The 22,911-nt window shown below is 39.1% G+C and overlaps 1 protein-coding gene across 5 annotated transcripts in view; it reads right to left on the reverse strand.

Moving 5' to 3' along the window:
• Nucleotides 1-5,216: 5,216 nt before the first annotated feature.
• MME (membrane metalloendopeptidase) overlaps nucleotides 5,217-22,911 on the reverse strand; it is a 102,514-nt gene continuing 84,819 nt past the window's right edge. For all 5 annotated transcript variants that reach the window (XM_046003892.1, XM_046003889.1, XM_046003891.1 and 2 more), the window contains exons 18-23: nucleotides 21,045-21,164; nucleotides 19,398-19,531; nucleotides 18,506-18,571; nucleotides 15,102-15,197; nucleotides 14,364-14,440; nucleotides 5,217-6,426 (exon numbers count right to left, since the gene is read on the reverse strand). In XM_046003892.1, the coding sequence (XP_045859848.1) occupies nucleotides 6,327-6,426; nucleotides 14,364-14,440; nucleotides 15,102-15,197; nucleotides 18,506-18,571; nucleotides 19,398-19,531; nucleotides 21,045-21,164 (593 nt within the window). In that variant the 3' untranslated portion in view covers nucleotides 5,217-6,326. The remainder of the gene's footprint in view (nucleotides 6,427-14,363; nucleotides 14,441-15,101; nucleotides 15,198-18,505; nucleotides 18,572-19,397; nucleotides 19,532-21,044; nucleotides 21,165-22,911) is intronic.

The following is a 22,911-nucleotide window of genomic DNA, read 5'->3' on the forward strand; positions in this document are numbered from 1 at the left end:
TATTTGTGTACAGTTTCGATGTCTCTACTATATTAAAAGGCCAGCTGTCTTATTTATTTTTATCTTCTAGTGGGCCCAGCAAAAGATAAGTAGGCCTTTTTATGTGTGAAAAGGTGCGTGATGCTTCATCAAGGAAGTGAATGGATACAGTGAACAAGTGTAGGGCCAGCCAAAGACTATTACTTTGTCTTGTTCTTCTTTTCCAATTATTTTTATTTTTGTTCCTAACACAGTACCTTGAACAGCAGATGTTCTAAAAGTATCTATAGATATAACTTTAAAATACTTAATGTCCTTTTAAAAAATCACAATGGCTTTTGTAAAGCCATAGAAGTAATTGGAAAAACAAAACATTATTTTTCATCTATTTTTCTGAAAGGGTGTGTTTTGGGAATTATTAGCTACAAATGAGTTTATTTGGATGGGCTGAAATGCATTTTATAGTGATATAGAGTTTTGATAGTAAATTTATGTAGATTTTGGACTTCCACATACCCTGGTTTGGTCCCTGGCCTTATCATTTGCCACCTGTGTGAATTTGGGCAAATTAATTAAACCTCTGTGAAACTCAAATTCACCATCTGTAAAACAGGGGTACCAACATTACCTCACAGGTTAGTTATATTAAGTGGAAACTCTATACGTACCTTGCTCCCAATAAGTGGTATTATTTCTCTTCCTTTCTACCCTTCTATAATTGACTTTAATTCTGCTTAAATAGTAAATCTAACTAAAATGCATGTCTTCATTTCTATCACACAAAATTAAAGTTGGCACTTATTCAAAATTTAATATGCACAATCTAATCCAAACTGAGATGTCTTACAAAGCATTTAAGAAGCATCTAGTGTTACCAGTGTTTTGGACATCTGCTTCTTTGGCTTTCTCTCTTAGGAATGGTGATTTCTTTTCTTTTGGAAAGCTACCCTTCTCTGAAGATAGGGTAAGGGAATCAATGATCATAATTTCTACATCACCACTTCCCCATGCCCTCTCTAGTGAGGTAGACATGTTTCCAAAACGAGCTTTTTCTCTAGGATTTCCATTGGGTCTTCTCTATGATATTAAATGTGGACTATAGTTAGATCCTGTGCTTCCCCTGTGAACGAAGCAGAGAATTTTTGAGCCTGGGCATGGTTGACCATCACCACAGCTTTCTTTTGGAGCAGTTGCAGCTGGCAACAATAAAGTAGGCACATGAAAGAAGGCCCAATTACTCAGATGTGATCCCCATTTGGTACTGTGGATCAAGAAAATCTCTAGGTTTGGCTAAACTAGTGTGAGTGTGATCTTCATCTATGGCCAAAGTAAAAAAGAAACACATGTAAGCAGGGAGTTACCTCAGATTCATTGTATCCTGCTGTTTCCTCCCTGTTCAACCTCTAAATTTTATTATCTGACCCCCAGGTAAATCATGGTGCCTCTCAGGTAGCATTTAGGTCCAATCCCTATATAATTTACTGGATACTGTTTCAGTCATAGGCTATACCCTTAACCTTGGTCAGGATTTGGTAGATGGTAGGGTGTTGTATGGCGGCAGACCCGGGGGGAGAGAATGGCAACATTAGCATCCTCAGAGGGAGTAAAGAACAAAAGATCTCCGGAAGCACGTGGTTTGTTCTCAGGGAGCCATTCTGAGCACAGTCAGTGGAAGGTCTGAAAATTCCCTTGCTCTGTGTCAAGCAGTGTGTATCAAAGCCACCTTGGGAAAGAGATCTGGCCTGTTGTGGGGGAAGGAGGTTCCTGACCAAAATCTATTTCACTGCATTCCTTGGGTCTAAGTTGCCTGAGCTACCAAACTGAATAGCTTCTTAAATAAATGAACACATCTTATATTCAAAGGAATTTGGTTTCTTTTTTCCTCTCCCTTCCGTCTTCTCTCCCTTATTTCTTCCTTTCTTCCATGTAACATTTTTTTTAGATGACTTTTAAGGTGTAATGTTTTCACCTTATAGAAATATGTACAATGCAGAGGAAAAAGGAAATAAGAATCACCTATAATACTACCACTCAGATATTCCCTATTAATTTCTGGCACATATTCTTCCAACTCTTTTCTATGCAACAATATTTTAACATAATTGAAATCATCATGCATTTCTAACATTGCATCCTCTTCATATTTTCTTTGAACAAATCTAAACATTTTCTCCTATTTCACTTTTTCCTTCCTATTGCTTTGATATTAAAGGTAGAGCTGCCATATGCATCTTAGCATCGTGTCTTTGATGCCATATTTCAGGAGACACAGAGCATTGATAGCACGTGTTTTGAAAGATTTACACCAAGGTAAACAGATAATGCAGATACTGTACTTGGTCCCATTTTTGTCTTCCTGCATATAGAGAAAATTTTCAGATGCATTATAATTTGATATGATCAGATCAGAGATGACAACCAAGTGCATTTATAGGAGTTAAGAGATGTTAACACATCTGACACCTGAAAAACGTATCATTAGTTTCTCGGGAGGAAGGAAATTCAGAAATATAAAACTTAGTCCCAATTGCTAGACTTCCAGTCTTCCCGCACTGTTCAAGCTGAGAGCCCATCATTATTTCTGGCAAGAGTCTATGCTCATTTTTCTGCCAGCCTTCTCCTGCACAACCTAGAGGATCTGCTTTGGTGAACAACAAAATAGAAGCACAGTAGTTTGGCTACAAAGTGGAAAATAACAGTAGTATTTCTCACGTTTTAAAGGAAATGCAAAATACAAAGGAGTTAAAATTAGACATTGTTAAAGAAGAGATTAGAAGGCAATATACATGTGCCACTTTGACAACAGGTGGCTCCTCTCCTCACCTGATTAATCAGGTCCAATCCTTCAGCCCAGGGATGGTACACAAAGACAACTTGCGTTTCTGCCTAAGTCATCATCTGGTTATGCCTGTGACTCTCTGTAACACTTGGCAACCATTTCACTGAACTTTTGCAAAGAAATCAGACCAGAAAAGCATGGTATCTTTGGAAGAATGCAGTGGTATATGCAAGAAAACATTGGTGAAATAGTTTATATCCTTCACTTTTAAATGAAGCCTGCAGGAAGCGTAAGATGGCAGGGACGAAAGCTCCATTTTGGCCATCACATTTTTCAAGGGGAGGCTGGAATAGGCAGAAAAGCAATACTATGAAAAATGTTTGTTTTTATTTTGCATTTTTGAGACTGGAACTGATAAAACTTTCAGATGTTCCATCTTTGACAGGGGAGTCTTATTTCCAAATTAACAGTTATCTTCTACTTTGAGAATTCCCTCTGTGACAACAGGAAAAATAAAGGCTTTAGAGAAAACTAGTAAGAGCAGCATGGACCCAAATGAGATCAAACTTTAGTCCTTGTCTTTGAGACACAATGTGGTTTAACTAGACTCAGGCATTTACATGAGAGTTCTGAAATTATCTTATGCAGTGTTCTTCACTGGGGGACAGGTTACGAGCAAGGACGTACTGGACACATTCTCCTCTTGTTGAGAACTACTGATAGAATCTTCTTTTATTTCATGTGGGAAAAGCAAAGGCCCAAGAGAAGGGATCAAATGCCCAGGTTACTTTGTTATTAATGGCAGATAAGACTAGAAGACTCTTCTCCCACGATGGCATCCTTTCCACCTCACACCCAGAACCCACAAGGACACTGCAGCATGGAGGCAGATTCCTTACCAATGAGAACTTCTTTCTCTGCTCATTCCTGAGTTATAATGGCTCCCAACCCTTCGTGTCTCAGCTTCTCAACTCTCTTCTTGACCAGGATTCAGCCACAGTGAAATGGATTTATGTGTGAGATTACAAATAGGCCTTACCTGATGGAACCACTCCAGGTGACTGGAACTGGTTGAGAAACCCACACAACTCAATGACGACGCCATATACAATTAGTAATATCTTCATGTGTGAGGGAAGGGGAGGTATTGGTCTTTTCACTTGGGTGTATCCCTTAGTCCCAGGAAATCTGACATTTCTAGACACAGGAGACCCAAGCATTAGAAAGACTTTTTCTTTTTTCCCCAGAAAATTTCACTCAAGTCCTTCCATAAAGGATGGGAGACTGACGTTTTAAAGAGTGGGGGAACTTAGTATCTTTTCGTAATTTGTAGTAGTTGTTCTTCAGCTGCTCTGACAAGAAAGAAATTAAATGATTCAAAGACAGTTGTTTTCTTCAGAACTGGACGCTCCTATTGCTCCAACCACCAATCTTACTTGTGTTTTCAGTTTCTTTAAGGAAATATATCCATAAATAGAACTTGAATTATCCATAATAATGGTGGCAGTGATATAAGAAGAAAAAGATAAGGCCATCCATAGCTAGTTTAAATCTGTATTTTCAATATTTATAATAACTTGATGAAATATTTGTGGAAATGAGTTCATTAAAATCTCAAGTTAAGAAAGACAGGTAAGTGCAAATATGTAGGCTCATAATCGCACCTTTTGTAACAGCCCCAAACCGGAAGCTTCTCACATGCCTATCAACAATGGAATGGATGAACTGTCCTATCGTGTCTTGCACGATAGGATAGTACTGAGTAATGACAATGAGAAATCCATAGTCGAATGCAACAATATGGATGAATCTCAAAATGTAACACTGAGTGAAAGAAGCCAGATGCAAAAGAACACATGCTCATTGATTAAAACTAATGTATGAAATTAGGAGCCAGGACAGTAGTTTTCCTTGGAGGAAGGAAGTGGTGGTTGGAAGAAAGGGCTTCTAAGGCACTAGTAATGTTTTGTTTCTTAAAGGTGCTGGTTGCAGGGCTGTGTTCAGCCGGAGAAAGTTCACTGAGCTGTAACTTACGTTTAATGAAACTTTTGTGGATACATTATATTTTCATAACTTTTAAAAAAGGTAAATGGGCATTTTTCAAGAAGCAAGAAAACTAACACATATTTTGAAGAGTAATTCCCTCATTTTCATTTTTTTAGGAAAAACAGGGAAAATGCCTCTTTTGTAAGCTATTAATCAAGTAATGAAATTAACCAAACTAGCCAAAAGGACAGGGCAAGAGAAGGAGATAAAAGCCTCAAGAGATGAGTTCCTGTCAAGGACTAGACAGTGTCCTCCACGAACTCTATGCGAGTTAGGGTTTCAGAAGCAGTCTGTGTGAGGTGGGGAAGCCTCTCATTTATATTCAGAAATGCACTTTCAAAGCTGGACAGCTGGCACAACAGGCTTGGTGAGTAATGGGCTCACAATTTCAATTTAGACGAGATCGGGCGCGTTCAGGGTGGTATGGCCGTAGACACAATTTCAATTTATTATCAAAATATTTCCATCAGATGACACACCTGAAAAGATAAGGAGATGCAGAGCTACATAGACGCAGTTTTGTCCTTTTATCATAGCCCTCAGGGACAGGACAGAGTTTATTTTGAAAATCCCGCTTTAGACAACTGTCCAATGACAATTTTTAACCCAGAGTTTGTGCTTAAAGCTTTTTATCAATATGATTGATAAGTTTAAAAAGTCTCCAATCTTCCTTTGTACATCACTTTACAGATCTTGGTCCGTAACTATTCATCTGTCCGAAACGTCAATATTCCATGATCACTTGTAATAATAATTACTTAGTCATAAATGTAGTTAATAATTAAATATAAAAATTATTATTTATACATTACTATAAATCTCTTAAAAAGATCAAGTTTTGAGAGAGAGAGAGAGAGAGAGAGAGAACAAGAAATTGCTTAGAAAATTGCAGGGAGCCCCAAGAATCTCAGTATTGGTGAAAGCAGGTACAATGAAAACCAGTTTCAGACATTCATTTTAGCCCTAAGAGTAGCTTAAAATAAAATGATCTCAGAATGAATAACTGATGATTGGCAAAATTGGTTTAAAATTACTTTATGTCCCAAGGCCCCAAGATATATAAGAATTCTTTGGAAGAGTTCTATAGGAGCGAAATGTTGCAAATAAAAGTAAAGATAAGTAGTTAGGCAATGTGTTTTTAACCCTCACGCCACAGCTGTGCTGTTGGAGCCAACTTTATGCTTCAATCTCTTCAATCTCCCTTTGATTAGAAATCCCAGTCTACATCGAGTGTTTAACACTGTTTTCAAACTGGCAGATCATAACTGAAACAGAAATGAATGGTAATATCTTTAGAGACCAAGCATTATTTACACAGTGAAAAGTGAATGATTTGATAGACACCAGACCCCCCCTCCTCTCTCCACACCTTTTCCAGAATAACCTAACTTCATTTCTAATATGATGCTCTGTCTTCTCTGTGAACTAACCCCATGTAATTACAGTGACCTCTGTGGACAGAGCTCCCCATTTCTGTGGTGTTGGCAAGTCTAGCCAAGGGCCACACCGCTTTTTCTGAAGATCACCAAACTCGGCATTTCTTTTCTGGATTCATGTATGCATTCTTGCGGCAGTGAAAGGCCTCTGAAAACTCAGGGGAGTTCTGCAAAGTTCCAATAATCCTGTGAAACAAACAAAAGTCATTGTCAGCATTTGATACTTAGGCCTAGGCCATGTAGGAGCTCTACAGAACTTCTTCATGTAGGCCTATCAAGGGAATTTGGAATTTACAGCGTGAGAGGAAAAAAAAGTTCTACTCATTAACAGAATTTTTTTTTTTTTAAGATTTATTTATTTGACAGAGAGATCACGAGATCTCGAGATCTCGAGATCAGAGATCATGAGTAAGCAGAGAGGCAGGCAGAGAGAGAGGAGGAAGCAGGCTCCCCGCTGAGCAGAGAGCCCGATGCGGGGCTCGATTCCAGGACCCTGAGATCATGACCTGAGCCGAAGGCAGAGGCTTTAACCCACTGAGCCACCCAGGTGCCCCTCATTAACAGAATTTTTAAACGGACAGGCAACAATGTACAGGAGCACAGATTCTGAAGACTGTGTGGCTTGAAGCCTGGTTATGAGCTGTATTTATTTAGTGCCTCTGTGCTTCAGTTTCCTTTCCTGTAGGATGCATATAATAGGAACCTGCATCTTAAGGTTGTCATGGGGGAGTTCATTTATAAACACCTTATGCATGTTGTAAAATAAATGAATCAGAATTGCAGTTATTAGAAGAAGAGTTTGGTCAAAAATAAAATCACGATTTTTCAGTACGTCTTGGAAGGGCTCACATGATAACTTAAATAAAATAGACTTTAAATAGATATTTGTTGATCTGATCTAATAAGGAAGATCATTCTTTTCTTTTTTTCCCAAAAGAACTTCATAGGTACCATAAACTGGATTCAGCCTGAGTTAACTGGAAAGGGCTGGCAAAAGTCAACGTCTTCTTATCTCTGACCTCAATGGGCAAAAACAACACTGCCTGACCCACTGTCGGCACCAAGCAGCACTTGAGGGGAGAGATAGGTCAGTACAATGATGCAGAAGTCATGTTTTCCCATCAACCCCAACCAGCTCCCTTCCTTCTCTTCCCGCCGGGACCATCCCACCACACCCACCTTGGGTTGGGAGAAAGGGCAGGGAGGCAAGGGACAGGAGAGTATGTTCTAATTACTGAGCTCTCCATACATGGCAGGTGTGCTAAGTATAAGTCTTTGCAGTCTTATCTCCTCTGACCCATTCTCCACACAGCAGAATAATCTTTAAAGTTTAGGTCAGATTCCCTAATTCCCTTACTTAAAACCTTCTAGGGGCTTGAATGAAATTCAACTCCTCTCCATGGTCTCCAATGTTCTGATGGCTCCAGCCTACCTTCCAGGCCTCCTCATAGGATGTTTCTCTTCCTGTTTCTCATCAGACTCAAACTACACAGACCTACTTTCCAGTCATCAAACCAGCCATTTCTTTTCCTCTTCAAGGCCTTCTGCTCCTACGGACCAATATCCTGGAAAGTTACTGCCCAATGACTCCATGATCTACTCCTTCTCAGCTTTCGTGCCTCTACTTAAATACCTCTCCACAGAGGTTTTCTTCAAAGAATGTCCTAATTAGCTCCTCTCACCAGTAGTAGCCCTGTCAGTTCACAGTGATTTGTTCTCCTTCTTGACTTTGTGACATCAGCTTACACTGTAATCGGAGAGCAAAATCCTGTGCATCTCTGGCTCCCTGCTGCCCTCCCCACAAAGCCTCACACAGTGCTTTGTATATTGTTAGACTCAGCACATACTTCCTGAAGAAATGAGCCTGTCAGCTGGTCATGGTGATTACATATATAGGAGGAATAGGACATTACAAAGAAAAACACTGCTTAGCATTTTTGTGTTTATTTGCTACTATGGACCAACCATGAGAAAAAGCAAGCATTTCTTTTCTTTATCCCCATTCCTGGAAAGACAGATCTGTATCTAGTTTCTAAAAGTCAGACTTCTTAATGTGTCAACCATTACCACATCAACTATCTCTCCATCCCCAATTTTTGTTGTTGTTTGTTTGTTTTTTTAGTACTCCTAGAGGAGTCCTAAAGATTAACAGGAATCTTCCTGGTATGGGACTGTTGAGGTGGGGTGGGGGCCAGATCTCTTAATCCCCTTGAGATGGAGAAGACAGACCTCCCCAAAGGTGAGGAGGGGCCCAGAATGGTGGGTTGTATGAATGACAAAGACATGCCTCCCACTGTGAGCAGGGCCCTGAGAAGACCTCTGAGAGGATGGCGTGTAATGTGGGACAGACTGAACTTCAAGAGCAGTGGTTCCTGAGGCCCTTGCCCATGACCACCAGAAGGAAATGAAGCCGCCCGACTTCAGATGAAGCCCTTGAACTGCAGAAATATCAGCAGGGACCATGGCAGGCTGGAGATAACTGGAGGCTAATTCCCTAGTTTCTGGGTCTTCGGATTCCCGTACAACCCTAAAAAGAAACACACTGAAAACTACTGAAATTTCTTACCTCCAAGCTTAGGGTGGGAGCTTGGAGATTGAATTAATTTGCTATGATAATAATAATAATAATGATGATGGTGATGATGATGATGATGTGTCATTTCTTATATCTGAAAGTCCAAGAACAAATTCACTTGATGCTTGGTCAAAAGTGGTCATATATGTAGGAACAAAAACATTTTTTTTTTATTTTTAGTAATCTCTAAACCCAACATGGGGCTTGAACTCACAACCCCAAGATCAAGAGTCCCATGTACTACCAACCGAGCCAGCCAGGCACCCGAAGGAATAAAAAGATTTTAGATATCAGGAATTTGTATTGGTCTTTAGTCTTTTAAGTTTCTAGGCTCATGGACTCTGAGACAGAGGGAAACTTTGTTTCTTTTAATTCAATCCCCTTCCCACTTCAGGAAGCCTTATGTGCTGGCTGAGTGACAGCCATCATGGTGGCCTGACTTGTTCCTCAAATGGAGCAATATGCTCCCTGATGGACAGGGGAAGCATCTGGGATCTACATACTGGCAGAAATGCTCTTTTCTATTTTCATTTTATTAAACTTTTTTTTTTAAAGGATTGTATCTTAGATATAATCATATGGGGACAAATACTTCAGTAAAATGTCCAAACCCATGATTTAATTCTACATTTGTTAAAAAAACATGAGGGGAATGGAAAAAACAAAACAACCCACGCACCTTCACAAAGCACCCATGGCAGTTAGCCATGTAGCAACACTCAACCTAATGCACGCTGACCTCTCCATTTCCGTTCCAGCTCTTCTCTTTCCATCCAAAGGCTTCACTTAAGATTGTTTGGTGCTGAATAATTAGGTCAACCATGTACCAGGACTTCACTGACCTTCCTAGGATTCTGATTAATGTCTTATTGTTTACATTAATTCTTTGGATGGATGACATAAATAATCTATTTCAGAAAGTGGATACATTATTAATCAAATGAATCCCTTCTCTTAAGAGTGGGGTCATATTTCATTAATATTACATAAAAGACTTCCATGAATTTCATGTTATATGAAAACTGTGCAGTGTTTGTGTTTATGATAACAAAAGATAAATGGCTTTTATTGGTTATTCCTTAAAGTGATTTACTTGAAACTTTGACTTTATTATATAAAATGTTTTATTGTACTGTTGTTGTTTATTCCTTTGGCAAATAATCACTTGTTTTAAAAACATCTAAGGGATATGGAGCTGAACTTCAGCTGACCAAGAAGACTACTCTTTTTTTTTTTTTAAAGATTTTATTTATTTATTTGACAGAGAGAGACCACAAGCAGGCAGAGAGGCAGGCAGAGAGAGAGAGGAAAGCAGGCTTCCTGCTGAGCAGTGAGCCCAATGAGGAGCTTGATCCCAGGACCCTGGGATCATGACCTGAGCTGAAGGCAGAGGCTTTAACCCCACTGAGCCACCCAGGCGCCCCAAGAAGACTACTCTTGATTGTACTTAACTGGATTTTTAAATTACTGAAGGAGCTTTTTGCAATTAATTGGTCTTCTGACAACCCTTTGTTACTTCTTTTAAATGAATGACTTGGTTACAAGGTTAACTAGCTGCATTCATAAATAAACTATCCAATCTTTATCCCTGTTGTTCATGATTTTGTTAAAGGAAGGTCCCATCGATCAGCACATGCTCCACTATAAATTCACAAAGAAACAAATGCCTGAATGGATTCCCAGATGTGATCTGAAGATTAACAAGTGCTCCAAGGTTCACCAAAATTGAAACTGACATTTACAAAATATCAGAGACAATGTTAATATTTAAGGCAAATAGAGGAAACATTAGTATTTCAAAGAGTAGATTTAGCATACACATACTAACTCATGGAATAATAGGGAACAAAATCACCATATTGCCAGAAAATGTCTATATAAAACACCAGAAAGAATATCTTACAAGTACTAGAACTTAAGCTGTGGAAAAAGTATTTTGCTTTATTAGTGGTGTTAGTTCTATGAAGTTCCCTTTTATTCTGACTGGAAGATAATATTGAGCAACTTAAGCATCTAAATGAGCACTACTTTACTATTTAGTATACATTGGTATCACTTTGTCCTTTTGGACATGCTTTAAAAAATGTATCAGACCCTTATACACTGTTGAGAAGTATTACATCTGGATAACTTTAGAGACACATCTGCAGATTAGATGGTCAATATGAGCATGACAACCATTCCAAGTGGGGATGGCGAACAGAAACTGAATTTCCAAAAAGAAGTCATTTAAATTGTGAGTTCAGTTTCTAGCACATCAAGGAGAAACATTTTATTTTAAACACTAAAGTTTTAGAAGTTTATCTGAAGTACATAAGACTTTAGTTAGGAGGAATAAAACAATTACAACTCAGACCTAACAAGTGGTTTTAGAGATTCAGCTTTATATCGAGTATAATTTGCCCTCTATTTTCATACTGTGGTATTCAGGCATAAGGTTACAAAATCTCCCTCTATTTCAGAAATGTTTCTACACAAACCACTATGTGCAATTTCTCAATAGCAATTCAGCGTCTATTAGATTTTAAGGCTCTTTAAAAAATATGTTTTACTTTGTACAGCCAGGAAGCAGCCTGTTTCCAAAACTAAATGTAACCTCAACCTTTTGCCAAGGAAATCCCTTTACCTCCAGAGAAAATAATAATTTCCTTGACAAAAGGTTGGCATTCCATTTACCCTTTTTAAAAAACAACACATACTCTTCTTACAATAAACAAAAAACAGCCAGAGGCATCTTTTGCACCAGAACAAAGAACGTTACAAATAAAGCCGCGAATAATTTTACATATTTTATAATAAAATAGTATGTATTTTTACAGAGAACAAATTTTACATATTTATAACACAGTTGTTTTCAGTTTAAAACTGAGGGTAGAAAACAGTTACATATTTACCTATATATCATTTAATCAGTGATCAGTTACTGACATTCTGAACTATCCAGACGTAAGAAATGGGCACAAAAAGCCCCTGACTCTAGGTAATAAAAACTGTTGCAAACTCCATATATTTACTCCTGGGGATTCTTATTCTGTTCAGACCTTTTTTTTTTTTTTAAAGATTTTGTATATTTATTTGACAGACAGAAATCACAACTAGGCAGAGAGGCAGGCAGAGAGAGAGGAGGAAGCAGGCTACCCGCTGAGCAGAGAGCCCGATGTGGGACTCGATCCCAGGACCCTGAGATCATGACTTGAGCCAAAGGCAGAGGCTTTAAGCCACTGAGCCACCCATGTGCCCCTGTTCAGACCTTTCTTATCTAAAAACAATCTTAGCTCTAATTTTCAAACATACATATGTAATAGATATTTTTTCTATATTAACACTAATCCTCTTAACTCGTAAAATAATTTAATCCTAACGTAAAATATCTAGAAACTGAGACACAGAGGTTAAGCGACAGCTTATAAATGGCAGAGCCATGGGTGGAACTCAAGTGTTTCTTACTTCAAAGCTTGCGCTCATTTTTCTTCCACCATTCAATTTTAAGGATCTGGCTCCTGAGCTGATCAGAATGAAGGAATGGGATGCCAAAAGGCAGGTTATGTAGTAACAGAAAAGAGAACGAGGGAAGAAACAAACAAACAGGAAAACCCTAATAAAAAGCCAAAATGAAAAGTCAAAAAAGCATCACCATATCCCCACTGGTGGCTCTTTAGTGCAGAAATAAATAGCTCTCCATAGTCTAGCTTTTGAGGATTTCTCTAAGCTAATAAATACTAAAATGCCAACTAACAGTCATAGCAATAGTCTGTGTCATTTAAGAAAAAAAGGCTAGGATTTTTCAGGATACAGTATTAATAAGGCAATAAGGCAGAAAATGTATTTGAAACAGAGAAATTTTAATCCAGTGGTTAAGATAAAAATGTTAATACTCAAGGGACAAATTTTAGCTATCAAAAACTTTCAATTTGCAAGCCCCATTCTCTCAGGATATGCCAGGTGTACCAGGTATTATAATAATATTACTTAAATTCATTAGGTTTTTGTGCATATATATGCTTTAGTTCGTGAGACTATGAAGGGAAGAGCTCTGACCAATTAGACTGTTATCATGGTTTATGTGAACTTATAATAATTGCCCTCTGCTGCTTCAGAATTAGATTCCTCTATTTTCCCATCTGAAGACTTCAGAAAGGAAAAAGACAACGTCTAAAAATGAAAACAAAAAGTTACTTGGATAAACTGCAATGGGACTTGATCCAGTGACTTTTGCTGCTCATTATCTAAAAAGAAGTTAATTTGACTTTTCTAGCAAGACTGAATTTACCTTGGATCACATACTTAGTGGGCGTACAATAAACAGTTGTTGAGTGAATGAAATTTGAAAGAACAGTTAAGGCAAATACTAAATGATGGTGATTATGATGGTGATACTAGAACAAGCTGGGTAAAGTCTTTAATTTGTAAATGTGCTCTTTTATTGTTTCATAATTGAATGTGGTTTTTCCCCAGGAGTGAATGATCCAGGCAGTATCTGTACATTCATTTTAGGAAGGGCTTTTAAAACTCAGCCTGTTAATTCTCTTTTATTCTCAAACTGTTTTCCAAACCACTCTACGAAATTTTAAGTTTGTTTTTTTAGAGTTCCTGCCTGAGAAGTATTGTTGATCAGTAAATCAGTGATGAAATGTTAATATTATGTGGGAAGGGGGAGCATTAATAATTCAGTCCTAAATTGGATACATGGGGATCCAGGATTTAACACTGGAACAGTGGTTAGAGTAATTCTCTTTCAATAAAATGCTCTCTTAGATTTTCTCATCTCCAAAGGACTTTAGATCTCTTCTAACTCAACCCTTCACTCTACAGAGCATTTCTCTCCAGCATCCTTGATGGGCTGTCCTCTGACCTCTGCTTCAAGGTACTCTCTTCTGGAGTTCTGGGGATAACTATGTTATGTTGGACAACCTCTAATTAAACCACATTTCTCTTGGGACGCCTGGTGGCTCAGTGGGTTAAAACCTCCGCCTTCGGCCTGGGTCATGATCCCAGGGTCCTGGGATTGAGCTCCGCATTGGGCTCTCTGCTTAGCGGGGAGCCTGCTTCCTCCTCTCTCTCTGCCTGCCTCTTTGCCTACTTGTGATCTCTCTCTGTCAAATCAATAAATTAAAAAATTTAAAAACAAAACAAAACAAAACCCATTTCTCTTTATATGTTGAACGGAAATCTTTCTTTGGAATGGCTACTCATTGGTGCTAGGCCTAAACTTTTCATAGGCTCTTAAAAATGTCTTTGTGCTAGCTCTAAATAGGGCCACTATTCTCAGGAATGTCTTTGTTGGACTCCATCAAGCACAAAGCATAGGTCATGTACATTCTGAGGCTAAGAGCAGTCAAGGCTCTGCTTATGTAAACATGACATTTATCCTGCTGTGTTCTGTTGATCCCATCCGTGACCCTCAAAGGAAAAAAACAAAAACAAACAAACAAACAAAAAACCCTGGATTTCCAAATTTTACAGTGAGAGTTACAAAAAGCCAATTTCGGAGTGTGGAAGTAATGGAGTCGATGTCGGAGCAGCACGACTGCTGCTCAAACCCACGCACCTGAAATTCCCTGGACTGTGAACATCTGTTTTAATGGAGTTGACAGCATACTCTGGCCTGTAGGTGCCACACCACACCTAGGGACAGGAACAGAAAAAGGAAAAGTAGTGTGCTTGGGTTCCATCGAAGAGTATTTGTGTGTGAAAATTAAATCGGAATTCTGCATGTCTCAACCATTTACTCTTTTTTTTTTTTCTCATTTTATTTATTTTTTCAGCGTAACAGTATTCATTCTTTTTGCACAACACCCAGTGCTCCATGCAAAACGTGCCCTCTCCATTACCCACCACCTGTTCCCCCAACCTCCCACCCCTGACCCTTCAAAACCCTCAGGTTGCCCCAACCTCCCACCCCTGACCCTTCAAAACCCTCAGGTTGTTTTTCAGAGTCCATAGTCTCTTATGGTTCGCTTCCCCTCCCCAATGTCCATAGCCCGCTCCCCCTCCCCCAATCCCACCTCCCCGCAGCAACCCCCAGTTTGTTTTGTCAAGATGGCGGAGAAGTAGCAGCCTGAGACTCAACCATTTACTCTTTAAATAATGTTCAGTGATAGGCGACCAGGAACATAATTACCATTAATATGAGCTCATAGTGTTTCATAAACAGTGAAAGTCAGTCATGTCAAATGCTCTGCCACAACTGATTAAAACAAAAAAACTCAGCATTCACTATCTAACTAACTATGAAATTGTAACTCAAAATGATTTTCGTATCTATCAATCAAGAAAGATACAGTACCTGGGCAAAGTTCAAGAAGAAGAGTTGTTTGTGGTTTAGGTCAAGTCCAGGAAGTAATTTTTCTTCACCATTCTTCTTAACATAATTCTGATAGGCCTAGGCAGTTAATGAAATGGAAACAGGATGTTTATAATTTTCTAAATTCATGTATAAATCTGTGCAAAAGACCATCCAACCCACTATAATAATCCATTTACATACGGCAACCTACAACTGCTTCAGGGATTAGAAAGAAAACCAGAATTTATTTACAAATGCTCTGAAAATGTCAATGATCAGTAAGTGTCAGTTGAATGAATGGATGACTTATGTAAATAATAAAAAGCTTATCTAAACGTCATTCTATAGATAGATGGATAAGTCTTGCCAGGTGGAAGAATGAATTGCCAAGGGAGTCATTCTGCAGTTGCCATATTTAGCTCACTTACTACTCTTAGCAAGAAATGTTTACTCCCGACTTTGAATGATTCATGCCAAAAATCAAGGGATTCCTTAAGATCTCTTAAAAATTAGTATCCTATGATTCAAGCATGAAGATGAGTAATTGTGGTGGCACCCCAGAAGACAGGGCAAAATGGACTAAACTTCAGTTACATTAGGAAGAAGGAATTTAGGTCACTTGGATGCCAGAAAATGTCCTTAATTCTTTTTTTTTTTCTTTCATTTTATTTATTTTTTCAGTGTAACAGTATTCATTCTTTTTGCACAACACCCAGTGCTCCATGCAAAACGTGCCCTCCCCATTACCCACCACCTGTTCCCCCAACCTCCCACCCCTGACCCTTCAAAACCCTCAGGTTGCCCCAACCTCCCACCCCTGACCCTTCAAAACCCTCAGGTTGTTTTTCAGAGTCCATAGTCTCTTATGGTTCGCCTCCCCTCCCCAATGTCCATAGCCCGCTCCCCCTCTCCCAATCCCACCTCTCCCCAGCAACCCCCAGTTTGTTTTGTGAGATTAAGAGTCATTTATGGTTTGTCCTTAATTCTTAAGGCTCTATGAATACTATTGAAAAATGCAGTTTTCTTCTACTAAACATATTTAAGGAATTTACAATAAACTTTCTGAGACGTATTACTTCCAATTTAATACAAAGGAAAGTGATCAATTAGATAAGCAGAAGATATATTTCATGTCCTCCTCCTTGCCATTAACACAGATTTATTGAGTCTCTATTATGTAAAGATACTAGGAACATGGGGAAGACTTGAGCCTGCTCTCTCTTGGGGAGTTCACAATCTAGCAAAGGGGAAAGGGTATTAGATGCTATGATTTCATGTATAAAAAATTATAATTTGCAGGGCACCTGGGTTGCTTAGACGTTAAGCATCTGCCTTCGGCTCAGGTCATGATCCCAGGGTCCTGGGATGGAGCCCCACATCAGGCTCCCTGCTCAGTGGGGAGCCTGCTTCACCCTTTCCCACTCCCCCTGCTTGTGTTCCCTCTCTTGCTATGTCTCTCTCTGTCAAATAAATAAATAAGATCTTAAAAAAATAAAATAAAATAAAAATTATAATTTGCTTCATTATAGTAAGTCTGTAGTTGTTTTAGGAGAAGATCATGGAAGTACCATCAACCTAGATTTCGGTTGCATTTTTATAGCAATGATTTTTAATCTGTCTGAATATTAGATATAACTGCAGGAGAATGAACAGTGCCCATGCCTTCCACTTCCGGGCAAGATGGAGTGAGAGGGACTGGATTCACCTTTCTGCTGCAACAACAAATGATGGACAAAATATATGTGCATGACACTGGACATCAGGCATAAAAGAGAGTGACTGCTCTGAGATGGTAAACAAATAAGGTGAGCCCTATAAATGTCCCAGCTTATTGCCTTAAGCATTTCCAGACAGAGAAAGGAAACTCAGCTGGAGCCCAAGGGACTGCCTGAGTTGAGAAGGAGCTGAGAGTTCAAGGACACCAAGGACAGGGTCCTAAAGAGGAGAAAGCTGTACAGGAGAGGATCTCTAGACATCAGATGGGCACCTCAAGATTCACCTAGTAGGTCTTGCCTCAGCAGTGGAGAATAATTGTCCCTAGACTGAGCACTACCTTAGCCCCTCTAACAAGTTGTAAAAGCAAGGTCCAGAAGGATCAATCCATTTCTGAGGAATTTAATTGTGTCCAAATATAAAGCTCAAGAATATTTGCAGGAAAACAAAAGTACCTAGCACCCATCGAGGTAAAATGCACAGTGCCTGGCATTTAGTCAAAGTATTACCAACCATTCAAAGGAGCATCAGTCTACCACCCCCCAGGATTCTGCTGGGACTCACTCTTTTGTCAACTTTGCAGGCAGTTGAATCTCCCAAAACTCACACTTTGATCATCCATGGTCACTGCCAAGTTACGGGCTCTACCTGTCATCTCTCCCACAATGCTCTGAAGCTTACCCTTTCCTGGCCAACCACTGCCTCCTCCCCCCAAACCGTACATTTCTATGGTGGACAAGTAATCTTATATCCTCATCCACTGCACAGAATACTCCACCCATCCTTGTCTTAGAGAAGCCTGGTTTTTCCTGGGGCACTTTGTCCCCTGTACCTTCTCAAGCAGATGGTGTTCATTATCCCAAATGTCAACTACTTCAGCGTTGGAAGAAACACTCAAAACTACCCTCACTCCTTCTTGTTGCTTCCAACACCATTATTCCTCTACTCATTTGTGAAACTCCCTGCTTTTTTTGTGCACATGGCATCAACTAGACCATCTTTTAATCCCTGCTCCAAAGATCAAATAATGACATATTTTATGGAGGGTTCACAGCTGTGTCTCTAACACTGAGAATAGTGCCAAACACACAGCGAAGTCCTCAACAAGCATTTGCTGAGTGCAAGAATGAATGGAAGACTAAACGAGCTTCTAAGGGATGTTCCGTCAATACACTCCTCTGGGTGTAACAGTTTGGATGACCACAAGGCCGTGTGTTGGAGCTGTACCACTTCAGTCTCTCACCAGGTTGTTGTAACTGGACTGTGGTTATGGCTCCCAAAGATTGCATCACCTGCTGTGAAACCGAGGGTCCTATTTAATACACTGGTCAACGACTGAAAAAATCCTTTCGAGGAGGCCCCTTTTATAAAAAACCTATTTTAGAGCTCATTTCTTAGAAAAATGTTGCTTCCTCTGTGGAACTTGCTTGCCTCCTCATTTCTGCTGATATAACATTTCAGGTTTCCTCTTCTCATCTTCCCAGAAGCCTAGACTGCTCAGCTCAGTCATAACCATACTGCTCTTTCTGGCTAGCACACTCACAATCCCCTTTTCCCACGTGTATTTTCCACTTTCTATTCATTGTTTACTACCTACATTATATGTGCCTTTTGCAAAAGGCTTTAAATGAATGATTAAATAGGATATTATCATTCCAACCACTAAAATGGGAGAAAGTGTTATTACTCACTCTGTATGCTTGGCCAATACCTCCATTATCAGCAATATTTTCTCCCAGCGTATTAATTCCATTGAGCTGTTAAAAAACAAAAGATGCTTAAAGAACCTTACCAGTATTCGGATTGTTAAGAAGGCATCAATAATGCGCTTAAGATTGGATATATCTATTCTTTAAAAAGTTAAAAACAGAAATCCCATATGATCCAATAATTTCACTACTAGGTATTTACCCAGGGGAAATGAAACCACTGACTTGAGAAGATACATTTATTTACTGCAGTTTTACCTTAGCCAATTTATGGAAGCAATCTAAGTGTCTATGGATAGACAAATGGATAAGGAGGAAGTGAAACACATGCACATATACGCACAATGGAATGTTACACGGCCATAAAAAGGATGAGATCATGCCGTTTGAGACAACGTGGAGGGACCTAGAGGGTATTATGCTAAGTGAAATAAGTTAGACTGAGAAAGACAAATACCATATAGCTCCACTCATAAATGGAATCTTAAAAAAAATGAGTAAGCAAACAAAAATCATAATCAGAACTATAAATACAGAGAACAAGCTGATGGCTGCCGGAGGGAAAGGGACTAGGGGGAGGGGCAAAATGGGTGAAGAGCAGAGGGAGATACAGGCTTCCAGTTATGGAATGCGTAGGTCACCAGAATAAAAGCAGAGCATAAGGGATGCAGTCAACAATACAGTAATAGCGATGTATTGGGACAGATGGGAGCTACACTTGTGAACATAGCACAAGGTATAAACTTGTCAAGTCATTAAATTGTACACCTGAAACTAATGTAACATTATATGTCATCTATACTCCAGAAAAGAAAGCAAATGCGATAACAGAGACTGAATATATCTGAAACTTGTCAAGAGAATTCGAACGTACGTGCTGTCCACCTGCTAGGTCCCAGGAGAAGTTTCCATACTGGTACACCATGCACTGGGATTGGGCTTTAAAATTATTTGCTGACTGTTGAGTCCACCAATCAACGAGGTCTCCATCCTTGTTAAAATTTCTACCTGTAATAAAATGATTTAAGTAAAAGGGGAACTCATTACATCAAGAATTGTGGTTAAGATATCTTTAATTCAAAAGGCAGGGACTTAAGATTGGATACGTCCATTCTTTAAAAAGTTAAAAACAGAAAACCCATATGGTCCACTGTGTGAGAGAACACTCAAGTGGACAGGTAATGAGAGGAACTGTTCCCCTTTCTCATCCCGTGTTGATGAAACGTGGGCTGTGAGGGCCTGCTTAGCTCGTGGGCCTTAGTATTGATCCAGGCTTTCTACCCACGTGGTTCCTGATACCTCAGCAGAGGCCGCCAGTTAAGCCACTCCTGAAATCGTGGATTGTTTCTCTTGGATGGTTTTCATATGGGCCAAGTCTGTTTAATTTGATATTTTGAGATTGAAAAATACTATTTTTATTCTGCATTCATTTCATGTCTCAAACACCTCATGAGACACCGTGGACTCAGAGTTTCCATCTACTTCAAGCACAAAGAAAGAGTCACTTTTCCTCCTGGAGCTTTCCTGCTGACCCTCCTCGATCTTTCCTTTTTTTGAACTACAGTGGCATTATCTGCCACGTTTTAACACTTCATTTTTCCATCCTTTTAAATAGTTACTTACGATATAGTGAATGAGAAGAAGGCTACAAAGGCAAACTACTTGGCCTCACATCCTGATTCCACAAATTCCTAGGTCTGTAACTTCGAGCAAGTCTTTCATGTGCCTCTTTTTTCCATTAAAAAAAATGGAAGTGGTATTAGTACCTACCCATGAAAATTATTATATGCTTGAATTAACAGACATGTAGTAAGTCCTTTCCAAAACTGTACCCTTCCTGTCACCTTTTCTTTTTATGGCTCTAAAGTTAAGTCTAGTTAAGGCTTAATTATTTTCTTTCTACTATTTTTTTCCTATCGTCTCTCCACTCGCAAACCAATTTTTGCCATAGCTTCAACTATCACTTCTCTATTTATCTCATGTTTTTTACTTCTATGCCTCTGAAATTTCAATGAATCTCTAAGTCTATTTTTGCCATTTGAGGCAGCATATAAACATTTAAGCGCCCATGATTTGCAAAGTCCTGAACTAGGTAAAGGATGCAGAAAAAAAAAAAAAAGGTTCTTCCTGTCCATGAGCAGTTTAAGTCTTACAGGCACTTTACTTTTTGATTTTACATCTGGTTTTAAGACATGGACCCTGTCCTCTATAAGTCCAGATAGATAATATGTAAACAATCATGAAATAAGAGCAAACATTATCGTTGGTGTTAACACAAAGTATCTTCTAAATGTGAATATTTGTGTTACTTTGTCAGAGTGCAAAGTGCACACTGCTTATCTCACTACTAGACATTTCTGATCTTCCTAAGCAACAATTTAGAAGGGACACCAAGAGTATGAATATTAGCCAATGGTACCCTTTTGATTAAATGTGTTCTCGTACTGATCAAGTACAATAACGCTGTTCAGGTTTATTCAGGGTGTGTCCCAGCCAAAGGAAAGGGTCCATGGTACTTTACCATTGTCATCGAAGCCATGGGTGATTTCATGTCCTATGACCATGCCGATACCCCCGTAGTTCAACGAGTTAGACTGCTGGGCACTGAAGAAGGGGGGCTGCAGAATGCCTGCTGGGAAGACTACAAGGAAAGAAGATGATTTAAGATCATTTGTGGCATTCTTCTCCGATGGCAGCACTGGGCTGGGCTTTCTGCCTGCTAAGCTATTTTCCAGTTCGTCAGTTTCACTTAATTGTATACAAAAGTCTTCTTGTGATGAAACAAAAGTAAGTCTTTTATGATTGATGACAACAAAGAGTTCATCCCAAAGCAGCACCATGATCTATGATTTGTAATCATGATTCACTTGTATAAGTGATACGGTATAATCACAATACGAACTCTGCTAAGATTGTTGTTTGCTCTAAGGAGTTTAGACCTAGGAGAAATTACCATCTTCATTCAGAAGAACTTTTCCCCACTGCAAATATTTGGAAGGAACAGTTATTTAATAACACAAATACTGCTTTGTTTTTTAAAAATAACACAAGTATTACTTTTAATGTCATCTCTAACATTTTATCCATCTATAATAGCTAGTTAAATAAACAGAACTACTCAATCGAAGGCATCTCCCAACCACATTGCCCTATGTTATTTTCCACAAGGCATCTATGGCTATTTATTTCCTTCTTCTCAGTTGTTGTTTTTCTTTTTCTTATCATCCTCACCTGCTCCAGCACCTCAAATACCAGTCCTCTGAGAACAGACACTTGTGCGCCTGTAAGTACACTTCTTTACTTGTTGAGTTCATTTGTTTATTTTTGTTGCTGTTTTTGTTTCTTTTTTCACTCATTATCTCCAGCACCTAAAACTAGAATGGTGCCTGGAACAAAACAGGTGCTTAGGAAATACGTTGAATAGGGGAATTATCAATGATAAATGAGTGAGCCAATGAATTTACCGTGGTGTCCCAGAGACGACTAAATAAATGAATCACACTTTTTTTTTATGTCCACCTTGACATCTGCCTTAACTTGGCTAGCCTTCTACACTTAGATGTCTCACAAACTTGAAATTTCATTTGTCAAACAGCAAACTTGTTCTCTTCTAAGCCACTACTCTCTTGACTTTATGTCTGCTAGTGGCATTTGAAGGGTCTCAATCACCTGGCATGACATTTTCTACTTATCTTAGACACCTATATTTAAAATTAATTAATTAATTAATTAATTAATTAATTTTTTTACCAAGTCTTACACAGTCTACTTAGGAAAAGACCAGGTCATGCATCTTCCTTCCAGGAGCATCTCTTCTGTTTATTTCCTCCTATCAGCCTTATTGCCATCATCCCACTTCATATTATCATTCTTCATCTTAAGAATTACTTGAGGGGCGCCTGGGTGGCTCGAGGTTGGGCCTCTGCCTTCGGCTCAGGTAATGGTCTCAGGGTCCTGGAATCGAGCCCCACATCGGGCTCTCTGGTCAGCAGGGAGCCTGCTTCCCCCTTTCTCTCTGCCTGCCTCTCTGCCTACTTGTGATCTCTCTGTCAAATAAACAAATAAATAAATAAAATCTTTAAAAAAAAGAATTACTTGATTTCCTACATGATCTTTCCACGTCCTGTCTCACCCAACTATAACCTATCTTCAATCTAATCCATCCTGCATCCAGATTAAAGTGTAACTCTGGTCATTATCACTCCCCTGATTTAAAAACAAACAAACAAACAAACAAAACAACAAAAAAAAAAACTTCCAAAGGATCGGTTTGGTGCTTTCTAATTAAATTTAGCATTTTCTTTCTGGCCTTTGACTCCATGGTCTTCTCCTACTTCGTCTCCCTCATGCCCTCTCCTATCCTCATAATGCTCACACTTAGCAATTTC

This window comes from Meles meles, chromosome 4, assembly GCF_922984935.1.
Source record: "Meles meles chromosome 4, mMelMel3.1 paternal haplotype, whole genome shotgun sequence".
Classification (NCBI taxonomy): domain Eukaryota; kingdom Metazoa; phylum Chordata; class Mammalia; order Carnivora; family Mustelidae; genus Meles; species Meles meles.